This window comes from Rhincodon typus, chromosome 1, assembly GCF_021869965.1.
Source record: "Rhincodon typus isolate 14 chromosome 1, sRhiTyp1.1, whole genome shotgun sequence".
Lineage (NCBI taxonomy): Eukaryota > Metazoa > Chordata > Chondrichthyes > Orectolobiformes > Rhincodontidae > Rhincodon > Rhincodon typus.
This window is the reverse complement of record NC_063332.1, coordinates 174,637,852-174,652,190: the sequence shown is the minus strand read 5'-3', so window position 1 is coordinate 174,652,190 and position 14,339 is coordinate 174,637,852. Positions and strand designations below refer to the sequence as shown.

General features: G+C 45.7%; 1 protein-coding gene across 1 annotated transcript in view; it reads left to right on the top strand.

Annotated features, from left to right (window-relative positions):
• Nucleotides 1-417: 417 nt before the first annotated feature.
• LOC125486161 (rho guanine nucleotide exchange factor 38-like) overlaps nt 418-14,339 on the top strand; it is a 70,119-nt gene continuing 56,197 nt past the window's right edge. The window contains exon 1 of the mRNA XM_048612681.1: nt 418-607. Within this exon, the coding sequence (XP_048468638.1) occupies nt 418-607 (190 nt within the window). The remainder of the gene's footprint in view (nt 608-14,339) is intronic.

Below are 14,339 nucleotides of genomic sequence, written 5' to 3'. Positions count from 1 at the left end.
TCGCAGTAACTCCCTGTTCCCCCTATCTCGCCCTAGTTTGGCTGGCAGAACGGGCTCGATGGGCTCAACGGCCGACTCCCGTTCCTCTATGTCCCTACAGTCGCCAACCTTCCTTCCAGGGGAAACAGTTTCTATCTTTACAGGACAAGAGCCTTCGTTATTTCTGGTTGGAAACTTTTGTTCCCCCCCCCCCCACTTCTCTCTCTGAGAATGGATTCAGTTGAAATGTGTGACACTTGGGAAAGTGAAATGCCACAGCCCCACGTTGGGAGCAGCAGGAGATCCCACTGCTGGGAGTTTGCACTGGGAGGAGCCAACCCGTCCCAGAGACTGGGGCAGGTAACACACACACACACACACACACACACACAGAGAAGAGGCAGTGTCCCGGAGTCCAGCTCTCCAGCTGCACGGGCAATGGAGCCCAGCATTGCCTCCCCTGGTAAGCGCAGAAACCTGGGCTTTTTCAAACCCAAGCTGTACATCCAGGAGCGGCGCCGCACCGATACTATCATTACCGGGACTGCGGCTGCTAACGACGAAGAGAGATGCGGCACTTTGAGGAGGACTCAGTCTGATCGCACAGAGTACAGTCACAAACTGAAAGGTGAGAGGGATTGGGGGCTGGGGGGTGAATGAGGGAGGGGATAGAGAAGGGAAAGTTAAGGGGTAAACTCAACCCAAACGCGTTTAAAATATTACCGCCTCAAGATGACGAGTGTCATTCATTCCCTGTCAAGGTCAACTGTTACCAAATGGAGACTGTGAGCTGATGACTGTGGGGGTGGGGAATACTATCCCAGGTGCATGGGGATGGGCCGATGGGCCTCCCCTGTGCCCTAAGACTCTCCGACTCTATATCTGGAGCTGGTGACCCACCTGTTACCCAGCTCACCTGAACGTGGGCACTTTGATGTGGAGGAGCTGAATGGCGAGTGAATGGATTGTACCTTGTGGCCCAAGGGGAGATGTTAAAACCAACCCCACCTTGTCTTTTGGGTGAGATAGAGTCATGGGGATGTACAGCAGAGAAACAGACCCTTCGGTCCAACGCATCCATGCTGACCAGATATCCTAAATTAATCTAGCCCCATTTGCCAGCATTTGGCCATATCCCTCTTAAACCCATCACATCCATGTACCCATCCAGTTCCCTTTTAAATGTTGTAATTGTACCAGCCCCCACCACTTCCTCTGGCAGCTCATTCCATACATGCACCACCCTCGGTGTGAAAGAGTTTCCCCTTAGGTCCCTTTTAAATCTTTCCCCTCTCACCTTAAACCTATGCTGTCTAGTTTTGGACTCCCCTACCCTGGGGAAAAGACCTTGTCTATTCACCCAATCTATGCCCCTCATGATTTTATAAACTTCTTTAAGGTCACCCAATGTTGAGCACAGTCATGTATGAATTTCAGTGTCATTGCGAGACCATGGGTCATATGTCCCAACACTGGCTAACTAAATGAAACAGCATAGTCCTTTGGCTGTTTGCAATATGTATAATAAAATACCCAAAACATCTACTGATAGATATGATTCCAAGATTAGGGAGCACTTGCTGAATAACTCAGTGTGTGCTAATAGCTACACTAACAACCAATATAAAATAATCAGTTCAACTCATGCTGAGGCTCAACGACACAGGCTGGAAGTGATGCATTCATACACAGAGACCTCTGTAAACAAAACAAATATGTTCAAGCCTGGCATTTTTTTAATTACACAAGATCTTATAATTGCCTGTTGTTTTCCACATGGCAGCGCAACAGTCAGTCAGGGTGAATGTGCCAACCAGTCAGCACCCTTTTTTCCTGTTGATTACATCATCAAAATTTGGCATTCTGATGAGTGTACAACAAAAAGCTTGAGAAGCAACTTTTTAGTAATATTCAAGCAATGTAATATTTTAACTGGCATCCCATCTTGCTCCGCCATCACCCGTGGTGCTCACTGACCTATCTCAGGTCCAGCAATGTCTCAATTCCAAAAACTCATTGCCTCATGTGCAAAATCAGCCATTGTCTTGGCCTTCCCTATTTCTGGAACCTTGTCTAGCCCAAAGCCCTTGTTGATATTTGTGCTGCTGCAGTTCTGGCCACTTCAGCACCCCCAACTTTAATCGTTGCACAGTTGGTGGCTGTCCCTTCAGCTGCCTGGGCCCTATGTCCAGGCATTACCGCCCAACAAAACACTTCAACAACACCAACTTTCTCTCGACATTTATGACGTTCCTTAAAGTTCCCCTGTCCTAGTTCACTGTCTGGTGGATTGTGGCTTATGATGTGCCAATCATGCATCTTGGGATGATTTATGATGCTTAGAGGCACTATTTAAAAGTAAATTGTTATTTGTCACATCAATGAGAACCATCAGTCCATCTGTTTAAAAATGATGAAGAACAAGAAATTCTCATAATTGCCTAAGATTCTACAAAAAAAGAATAACTGATCATTAATTTTGAGTGTTTTTGGAGTCTTAATTGTGCTTCAGAAAGTATCTCCTTTATAATGATGTTTTCAAGTTGTAGTGATGCAAAACAAGTTCTTTATTTAGTTAAAAAGTAGTTTTGAATTCTCATTATTGAAAAGATCTTTTAACATAGAATCCATAGCAATTGTTGGGTGTATTGAGGGTTAAGATTAGGTTCACACATTAGAGAATGATGATTTATTGTCACTTGTACTCTACAATGAACAGCATGGTAAAACACAATGAAAAGCTTCAACTATCGCCACAGCCCAGTGTTATTTTGAATAGTTTAAGAATAAAAAGATATAGCTGAAAGAGAGTGGGTGAAGATCTGGCAAATGATGTATAATGTGGGAAAGTGAGAAATGGTTCATTTTGGCAGAAAGAATAAAAGAAAGCAGCGTATTATCTAGATGCTAAGAGGTTGCAAAGCTCTGAGGTGCAGAGGGATCTGGGTGCCCTAATGCATGAATCACAGAAGGTTAGTCTGCAGGTACAGCAAGTAATCAGGAAAGCTCATAGAATGTTCATTGTGAGGAGAATTGAGTACAAGAATATGCTTCAGTTCTGCAGGGCATTGGTGACACTGAAACTGGAGTCCTGTGTACAGTACTGGTCACGGTATTGGCCACCGTACTTACAGAAAGATGTCAATGTGTTGGAAGCAGTTCAGAGAAGGTTTACCAGATTAATCCCTGAAATAGGTGGATTGCCTTATAAGGAAAGGCTAGACAGGCTGGGCCTGTATGCTCTGGAGTTTGGAAGAGTCAGAGGTGACTTAATTGAAACATTTCAGATCCTGAGGGGACTTGACAGGGCAGATGTGAAAAGGATGTTTCCTCTTAGGGGAGAGTCTAGAACCATGAGTCAGAGTTTAAAAATAAGGAGACGCCCATTTAAGACAGAGATGAGGAAATATTTTTCTCTGAGGGTTGTGAGTCTTTCGCATTCCCTTCCTCAAAAGGCAGTGGATGCAGAACTTTTGATGACCTAGGAAATGAAAGATTATTCGTGATGTACAGGAATGTAGTGTTGAGGTTAAAATCAGATCAGCCATGATCGTATTGAATGGGGGAATAGTCTGGAAGGGCCGAGTGGCCTAGTATTGTTCATTCTTTATATGTTATTGGACCTTTCCTACAGTGTACAATTCTTTAAAACTGATATCTTAAAAGCAGGAGAGTATTTACAAGAATCAATGGTCATTAGTACTCTCCATTTGTTTGTTTTTAATCTTTAACTTGAGTTTTAAAAGCCTCATTGTTACAAATATTTGGTAATGAAATTTGGAAAGTGGTTTAGGATTCAGGTACGCAGGGTACATTATGCTTTAAGATTGTTTGTAACTTTATGTATGCTACATATTGCTGACTGAATTGTCAACTGCTTAATGTAGCCCAGCAGCAGTGAAATAAAATCCTACCAAAACTGTGAGCAACCTTTAAGGCTGTTTTCATTGTTAGCTGTATCCACTCAGAGTCGTTCAGCATGGAAACAGACCCTTCGGTCCAACCAATCCATGCCGAACATAATCCCAAACTGAGCTAGTCCCACCTGCCTCCTCCTGGCACATATCCCTTCAAACATTTCTTATTCATATACTTATCTAAATGTCTTTACAAATGTTGTAACTGTACCTGCATCTACCGCTTCCTCTGGAAGTTCATTCCACACATGGACAATTCGCTGCTGGAAAAAATTGCTCCTCATGGCTTTTTTTAAATCCTTCTCCTCTCACCTTAAAAATATGTCCCCTGGTTCTGAACTCTGTCATTGTAAGGAAAAAAGTCTTGCTATTCACTTTACTATACTCCTCATGATTTTATAAGCCTGTTTCAGGTTACCCCTCAACCTCCTACACTCCAGTAAAAAAAAGTCCCAGCCTTTCCAGCCTCCCCTTATTAGTCAAACCCTCCATTCCCAGCAACATCCTGGTAAACCTCTTCTGAATCATTGAAGGCAGTCAATGTTTCTTTTGGGGGTAGGTGTGGGCTGCATCTGATCACGTATGTGGAACTGTGGTTCTGTGAGCTGGAGCTAGTCTACCTCTAAGCACGAGAGGGTTAAGCATGAGCTCATCCTTTGATGAATCATAGCGTAATTGGAGTCTAGCCTTGGTTCAGGTACGTCCCATAACATAAGCATAATGTGACCAACCTGAACCAACAGGTGCATAGCTGAAGACATGATGTAATGTGCTTACAGTTCCTGGTGAACAGGTGAATACTGCATTCTCTAAAGCCCCAATACACAAGGCAACTGCAAAATTCATGGCTTTAGACAGCAAGAAATACAGATATTTCTATGATAATGAAGTAAATGCATTATTCAGAGTATTCTAGAATTCCCCAGCAGCTTTCAGGTCATTGCTCAGTTGGATTATTCTTATTTTGCAGCATAAATTCATGACCTTTTTTAATTTAATCTTTTATTCCAAATACTATGAATTGCAATGCATTTGGAATCATAGGGGGCTATGAAATTGGAACTTAAAAAGTGATTCAGATTAAACTATAGACCATCCTACGTTGAATCAGTCTGCGATTCAAACAAACTAATACCAGCATCTGCTTGTCAAGGTGACCTGCAGTGGTGATCTGCTTCCTCGTTGTTGTTCACAAGGTGCATATTGCAATCTGAAACAAACTGGACAGGTGTAATGTCTATTCTCCGTGCGAGCGTGGCTGGGAGCATAGAACCACCTCCATTAAAATACAAAAGAAGTTCTTCCAAAATTTGTTAGAATGAAAGCAAGTTAGTCTACATCACAGTAGCAACTTGCATTTGTGAAGCATCTTTGATGTGGTGAAGCATTTCAAGGTGTCTGACAACAGTATTGTCCAGCAAATTTTGACAACTAGGCACGTTAGGAAATAGTATGAACAGGTGAGTGAAAGCTTAATCAAAGGAATGCCTTATACAGGGAGCGAAAGGGAGAGAGAGAGAGAAACAGATAGGTTCAAGACAAGAAGTTCAAATCCCAGAATTCCTAGTAGGGGCCAGATGGCTGCCAATGGTGGAAGAATGGAGGCCAGAAATGGTGCCTTTGATTGTGCCTCCTATCTAAAATGTTTAAACAATCAGGTGTAGTCTTTCTAGAAGCTGATCCAGAAGCAGCTTTAAACATAAACAAACTATCTCCATCCAACTGCAATGACTCATATGTCGTACTTTGCATACATGTTACAGTTCTGAAGAAGGGTCACCGGACCTGAAACCTTAGCTCTGCTTTCTCTGCACAGATGCTGCCAGACCTGCTGAGTTTTTGCAGCAATTTCTCTTTTTGTTTCTGATTACCAGCATCTGCAGTTCCTTGGATGTTTGTACGGTGTTTTGCTTGTTCCCTGCAGAACGTTGTGTGCCAACTACACAGTGCCCCACCCAGCTCAGAGGAAGAGATGAATGATTCACAGTCGTTCAGTGAGACACCCCCACCCCCACCTCCTCACCAGATCCTAATGATTCAACAAGATGGTTTATGCCTACACTTCCTTCCCACCCTGATCTCCAATATTCTTGGTTGCCTGGCTAGGAGCTGTTAGAACACACCTGAATGAGGTTGGCTCCCTAGATGCTGCTCAGGTCTTCAGCTCCGGACTGGGAGACGCACCTCTTCAAACACAAGGATCTCAACAGTAATCCTGCCCTGCCACCACCTCCAGTCCCCTCACTCCCCACCCTACCCCCGATCCCCTTCCAGCCCCAGCGAACACGACATTAAACATGGCCCTACCCCACAGCTAGCCCTCTGCTGTTTTCAGTTGTGAATGCTTGGCACTGCCTCCTGCACCAAGCTTTGGTCACCTCGCCTAACAACTTCTTAAGTAGATCATTGTCCAATTCTGTTGGTAATGTGTCTGTAAAATACCTTGGAACATTTTATGCAGTTAAAAGCACTACATAAACTCAAGTTGTTTTATACAGCTATTTTACAACATTAAAGCCACTAACTACAAAGACAATGTGTTTTGTTATTATTAATTAAATTGAAAATAAAATCCAGGAGCCGAGGTCTGGGACAACAAGGTGTAGAGCTGGATGAACACAGCAGGCCAAGCAGCATCATAGGAGCAGAAAGGCTGACGTTTCGGGCCCAGACTCTTCATCAGAAATGGGGGAGGGGAAGGGGGTTCTGAAATAAATAGGGAGAGAGGGGGAGGCGGATAGAAGATGGATAGAGGAGAAGATAGGTGGAGAGGAAACAGACAGGTCAAAGAGGCGGGGATGGAGGATATTTTTAGTCATTCTACTGTAGAAATAGAACCTCTCCCAGCCCAAAAACATGTAGAAGGTAATCCCCCAACAAACTTTTAATTAACTTTTCATACATTAGGATTTTTTTTAATTGCTTGAAACAGACTCCCATTGGCAGGATAATTTCCTCAATTTAACAGCATCGGGCCATTTACAAGTAAAGATATTTCTTCGAGCAGGAAGCCGTATTCAATTATGATTGTCCTATTTGCAACAATAAAACTCTGGCCCCTCTCAATGCAACCTATTGCAAAGCAATAACAGTCTATTAAACACACGGGACCAGGATCATGTTACCCAGTAAAAAAGCTTTAAGACCAACCTGACAGATTTGTGAGCTGTAGCAGATGACTTTGGTAAACACAAACTGACAGCCTGGAGCCAATAGTTTTCAATAAGCCCATTGTAAAGCTTGCCTATTTCAAAGGATAATGATCTAAGAAATTGGAAGACAAGTAGGCTGTGTGGTTGCTCCACCATTTAATAGGATCACAACTAGTCTTCCATTTCAAATCTATTATCCCACCTTATTCCCATACCCACCAATTCACCAGACCCCAAAAGTTGTTCCGTCTCAGCAATGAATGTACTTGATTGGCCACCACAGCTCCTTGACTTTCAGAGGTTCAAAACTCTCTAAGTGAAGTAAATTCTCTTCATCTCAGTCTCAAATTACCCGGAGACTGAGTTTCAGCCTCTCCAGCCAGGGGCAACAGATCCTCAGTATTGGAGATAGTAGGAACTGCAGATGCTGGAGAATCCGAGACAACAAGGTGCAGGGCTGGATGAACACAGCAGGCCAAGCAGCATCATAGGAGCAGAAAGGCTGACGTTTCGGGCCTAGACCCTTCATCAGAAAAGGGGGAGGGGAAGGGTGTTCTGAAATAAATAGGGAGAGAGGGGGAGGCGGATAGAAGATGGATAGAGGAGAGGATAGGTAGAGAGGAAACAAACAGGTCAAAGAGGCGGGGATGGAGCCAGTAAAGGTGTGTGTAGGTGGGGAGTTAGGGAGGGGATAGGTCAGTTCAGGGAGGGGCGGGGACGAGCTGGACTGGTTTTGGGATGCGGTAGGGGGAGGGGAGATTTTGAAGCTTGTGAAATCCACATTGATACCATTGGGCTGCAGGGTTCCCAAGCAGAATATGAGTTGCTGTTACTGCAACCTTCGGGTGGCATCGTTGTGGCACTGCAGGAGGCCCAGGATGGACATGTCATCTGAGGAATGGGAGGGGGAGTTGAAATGGTTCGCGACTGGGAGGTGCAGTTGTTTATTGCGAACCCAGCGTAGGTGTTCTGCAAAGCGGTCCCCGAGACTCCGCTTGGTTTCCCCGATGTAGAGGAGGCCACAATGGGTACAGCGGATGCAGTATACCACATTGGCAGATGTGCAGGTGAACATCAGTTTGATGTGGAAAGTCTTCTTGGGGCCTGGGATGGGGGTGAGGGAGGAGATATGGGGGCAGGTGTAGCACTTCCTGCGGTTGCAGGGAAAAGTGCCGGGTGTGGTGGGGCTGGAGGGGAGTGTGGAGCGGACAAGGGAGTCACGGAGAGAGTGGTCCCTCCGGAAAGCAGATAAGGGTGGGGAGGGAAAGATGTCTTTGGTGGTGGGGTCGGATTGCAGATGGCGGAAGTGCCGGAGGATGATGCGTTGGATCCGGAGGTTGGTAGGGTGGTACATGAGGACGAGGGGGATTCTTTTTTGGTTCTTATTGCGTGGACGGGGTGTGAGGGATGAGTTGCGGGAAATGTGGGAGACACGGTTGAGGGCGTTCTCGACCACTGAGGGGGGGAAGTTACGGTCCTTGAAAAACGAGAACAACTGAGATGTACGGGAGTGGAATGCCTCATCCTGGGAGCAGATGCGGCGGAGGCGAAGGAATTGGGAAAAGGGGATGGCATTTTTGCAGGAAGGTGGGTGGGAGGAGGTGTATTCTAATGCAGGAAGGTGGGTGGGAGGAGGTGTATTCTAGTGCAGGAAGGTGGGTGGGAGGAGGTGTATTCTCCCGCCTCCCTAACCTGTTCTTTCTCTCACCTATCCCGTCCTCCCATCTCAAGCCGCACCCCCATCTCCTACCTACTAACCTCATCCCGCCCCCTTGACCTGTCCGTCCTCCCTGGACTGACCTATCCCCTCCCTAACTCCCCACCTATGCTCACCTTTACTGGCTCCATCCCCGCCTCTTCGACCTGTGTGTTTCCTCTCCACCTATCCTCTCCTCTATCCATCTTCTATCCGCCTCCCCCTCTCTCCCTATTTATTTCAGAATCCCCTTCCCCTCCCCCATTTCTGATGAAGGGTCTAGGCCCGAAACGTCAGCCTTTCTGCTCCTATGGTGCTGCTTGGCCTGCTGTGTTCATCCAGCTCTGCACCTTGTTGTCTCAGATCCTCAATATTTACCCCTTCCAGCTCTTTCAGATTCTTAAATGTTTAAATTTGACCTCTCATTCGTCGAAATTCTCCTTACTGGGTTGAAAGCTGTTACCTGTGGGACTATTCAAAGCTCTGGAGACAATTAAAGCCTAAATTCAGGTTTTGGTTTATTTCATTATCATCTATTGGCTCTTACAAATGTGATTATGTCCATCCTGGCCTCAATGAGTTTGGACCGTCCATAACATATGAAAGTAGACTTGCATTTATGTAGCACCTTTCACAACTGCAGGCCATTTGAAAGCCTGTCATAGCCATTCAAGTGGAGTCCCTGTTGTAATATTGGGAAACATGGGAGCCAATTTGCACACAGCAAGCTCCCACATAGAGCAATGTGATAATGACCAGATCATTTTGTTTTTGCAATAATGGTTTAAAGATAAATATTGATCAGGATACTAGGGATAACTCCATTGATGTTCTTTTGCATCTAGCTGAGATGGCAGCTGGAAGCTTATTTTAACATCTAAAAGGCAGCACCGCTGACAGTGCAGTATTCCCTCAGTACTGCAGTGAGGTGTCAGCTTGGAGTATATGCCCAAGGTTTTGAAGTGGGACTTGAACCAACGACCTTCGGTTTCAGCGGGTGAGAGTGTTAGCCACTGAGCCACAGTTGGCCACCAATTAGAGCTGAAGGACAGGGAAAGAGAGATTCCAATCAGTCAAAGAGGAAAGGTAGACTTTCCGACTTGTTCCAACTCTGACTTTCAAGAGTCATAGAGCTGTACAGCACAGAAACAGACCCTTCAGTCCAACTCGTCCATGCTGACCAGATATCCTAAATTAATCTAGTCCCATTTGCCAGCATTTGCCCCATATCCCTCTAAACCCTTCCCATTCATATACCCATCCAGATGCCCTTTAAATGTAATTGTACCAGCCTCCACTACTTCTTCTAGCAGCTCATTCCATACATGCACCACCCTCTGTGTGAAAAAGTAAACAGAAATAGAGAACTTAGGGTTAGTTGACATGGCTTTGTATGTGGCAAGTTGTGTCTCACTAACTTAATTGAGTTTTTTGAAGAAGTAACGAAGAGGATTGATGAGGGCAGAGCGGTGGCATACCTTGGTGAGGCATTCGACAATGTTCCTCATGGTAGACTAGTTAGCAAGGTTAGATCACACAGAATAGAGGGAGAACTAGCTACTTGGATACAAATTCAATTAGATCATGGATGATTTCCACTGACTCAGTGTCACTCATTGACCCTTACTAGTGTTGCCGACCAAAAATCTGCCTCAGTTTTTCAAATTTTCAGTGGAACCCCAGCCCTCGCTGTTTGTTTGTTTTGTGGTTTGAGGATGGGGAGTGTTGATGTTGGAGAGGTGGAGAGTTCCATATTTCCAGTAGACCCTGTGTGAGTCAATGCTTCTGTTGTGTTCAGACACGCGCACGCACACACGCACGCACGCACACACACACAGACATACACGCACCCACACTCAGACACAGACACACACAAAGAGACACACACACATACACATACAGATATACACATGTAGACACACACAGACACAACACGCACAGACACACTTGCACATATATACAGACACACACACACACTCACTCATTGTCTCACTCCTCACACCAAACACACACAGGGACATGCACTCATACCCATACTCTCACTCTCACTCTACTGCACTCACATTCACTCTCGCTCTCTCTCTTGCTCTCACGCTCTCACTCTCGCTCTCACTTCAGACAAGCACAGGGACATAAACACTCATACTCACGTTTACACAAACTCTCTGTCACTCTCTCTCACTCTGTCTCTCACTTTCACACATTCTCTCTCACTCACTCACTTTTTCTCTCTCACTCTCTCTCTCCCTCACTCTCTCTCCCTCTCTCCCTCTCACTCTCTCACTCACTCACTCTCACTCACTCTCACTCCTTTGAGGGTTTTGAATGTACACAATAATTCAATATAGTTCTTTTGAGAACTACAATACTGTTACATACAATCTTTTCAGTTCTAGGTCACAGATATATTATATCTTGTCCTTACGTTGCTGAAATAGTTTTTTGATTATTATGCAGATAGAATAATTCTCTAAGGGCTTCCGGATGAAGAACTAGTTTTATGTAGGTGTTTGGCCAAGGCTGTTACACTGGGTGAGGATTTTAAATGTAATCATAAAATTATATCTGCAATCTTGCCTTGCAGGCTTCACACACAATACTGTCTGTATAAAACAGGAGGCTTTAATTCAGTTCAGTGTGAATGTTTTCAATAATTTAGCACTGCCTTAGCCCCAGCCCACAGCAGGTGATGGATGAACATCTGGAATGACCCTGCACTGTTGAGTCTAATCCTCTTCCAGGTCAATCTCTACACCTACCGCTTAAAGCAAGGATTACTGGGCAACAGTGGCAATACCAGTTTCTCTCTCATAGAATCCCTACTGTGGAAGCAGGCCATTCAGCCCATCAAGTTCACACTGACTCTCCAAAGAGCATCCTACCCAGACCCACCCCCTCACTCTATCCCAGCATTTCCCATGGCTAACCTACCTAATCTGCACATCCCTGCACACTATGGGCAATTTAGCATGGCCAACCCATCTGACCTGCACATCCTTGGACTGTGGGAGGAAACCGGAGCACCTGGAGGAAACCCACACAGACACGGGGAACATGTACAAGGTCCACATGGACAGTCGCCCAAGGGTGGAATCGAACCCAAGTGCTGTAAGGCAGCAGTGCTGACCACTCAGCCACTGTGCCATCCCTTCATTTCGTTCAGAACACTGTTTAGTGCCAACCTGTATCTGTGTGGGAAATTCCTCATCCTCTTAATAAAGCAGGACGTTTCCTCCAATGTGTTCTTGCGAAGCACCTTGCAAAGCCTGATTTTGTTAAAGGTGCTATATTAATTCAAGTTGTTGTTACCAGGCTAACTGAAGGAGTGCCGCTGTCTATCTGCTGAGCCATTCAAGTTAAGATTTTATTTACAGGAGTATGTAAAAGCTCTCATGTCAGCATTTGAAGCAGCATAAACCATTCTTCTTGCTAGTGTTTATCTCTCAAACCAACGTTTGCAAAAAAGCCTGCTGGTTCTTGTATCTCACTGCTCCTCACTCATGTTGGTTGTTGTGTCTGTCTACAACACAAGAGCATTTTATTTGTTGATGGGACATGGGTGTCACTGGCTGGGTCGGCATTCATTTCCTGTCCTTAGTTAGGAGTGAGCTGCCATCTTGTACTGCAGCAGTTCATGTGCGTTGGGTTGACCCACAATGCCATTAGGGTGGGAATTCCAGGATTTTAACCCAGGGACAGTGAAGGAACGGCCATATATTTCCAAGTCAGGTTGGTGAGTGGCTTGGAGGGGAACTTGCAGGGGGTGGGCTGGTACAAAGAACAAAGAAAATTACAGCCCAGGAACAGGCCCTTCGACCCTCCAAGCCTGCACCGATCCAGATCCTCTATCTAAACCTGTCGCCTATTTTCCAAGGATCTGTATCCCTCTGCTCCCTGCCCATTCATGTATCTGTCTAGATACATCTTAAATGACGCTATCGTACCGGACTCTGGCAACGTGTTCCAGGCACCCACTACCCTCTGCGTAAAGAACTTTCCATGCATATCTCCCTTAAACTTTTCCCCTCTCACCTTGAAATCGTGACCCCTAGTAATTGAATCCCCCACTCTGGGAAAAAGCTTCTTGCTATCCACCCTGTCTATATCTCTCATGATTTTGTAGACCTCAATCAGGTCCCCCCTCAACCTCCGTCTTTCTAATGTAAATAATCCTAATCTACTCAACCTCTCTTCATAGCTAGATGAAGCATGGTGCTAGATAATAGCGAGGTGTTCCCATGTATCTGCTGCCCTTGTCCTTGTAAAGACATTATTTAATTCATTCCTTTCTTAACTACAGGGTGTTTCAAAAACATCTTTACAGCCGATTAAACCCTTGTGAAAACTAAGTCACTGTTGTGGGAAACACAGGACCCAACCTGTGCACAGCAAGATCCCACAAACAGGTGTGTGACCATAACCAGATAATCTGATTTTGTGAAGACAATTGAAGTGATGACACCAAGGATCATCCCTTTCTCCTCATTAAATTAGTGGGGGATGGTGGAGGGCAGGGGGATGGTATTTGTGTACCCACCTCAGAGGGCAGATTAAGGTGGGGATGTGCAGTGCTCCCCGACACCCAGCTAAAAGATCAGGGTGGGGAACCCCACCCAGGGAAGGAACATCTGCCTGGCAGCTGGGGGTTGGTGGTAATTCTGCCACACAGGGACAGGGGTGCCCTATCTCAGCTGCTAGCTCATGGGAGCCCAGCATGTGCCAGTAATGCCGCAGGGGGCAGGGTTGTGGGGAATAGGGGTGACTTGGGCCTAGTGATGAGGTGGGCTCCAATGGATCAGAATGAGTATGTTTTTTGGTGTCGGTGAGGGGGAGGCGAGGAGTGGAGGAAGAAGAGGGAGGTGGTGGTCCTTGAGACCCAGTGAAAGGAAAGCGAGTTGGCAGGGAGCGGGGATGCCCTTTTCAGATAGTCATTGATGGGTGAGTGGGCCACCCGAACCTCAGATACCTGTCTAACTGTGCTGGGCACGGTAATGGGTGGGCAGGAGTGGGTTCTCTGCAGCCCTGGGGCCTCCATTTAACATCTTATCGAAAAGTCAGCTCCTCCAACATTGCAGCCGTCCTACAGTACTGCATCAAAGCGAAAATTTGTCTGAGCTCGAATCTTGAATGAAACTTGAAACCAGAACCTCAAAAGGCTATGAGAGTGCCCCCACCCCCCACTACTGAGCCAGACTGACACCCCTCACAGAGACTGTTGAGGTCACAGACCTGAGGGGGTGCTGTCGATATAGCTCTGGGTGAATGGCTGCAATGTCTTTTTTCAGTTGTACAACACATTTTCGAAAACCTTTTAGTTGTGAAGTGTTCAGGGTTGTTTGAGGAAATGTGTCTAAATACAAGTCCTTTCACCCAGCTGGTTAACAATACAAATTATAGCATCTCTGCTTCTTCATTGTTGTGACAGAACTAACCAGGTAAACTCGAATCAGAGATAGTAGGAACTGCAGATGCTGGAGAATCCGAGACAACAAGGTGCAGGGCTGGATGAACACAGCAGGCCAAGCAGCATCATAGGAGCAGAGAGGCTGACGTTTCGGGCCTAGACCCTTCATCAGACCCTTTTCTGATGAAGGG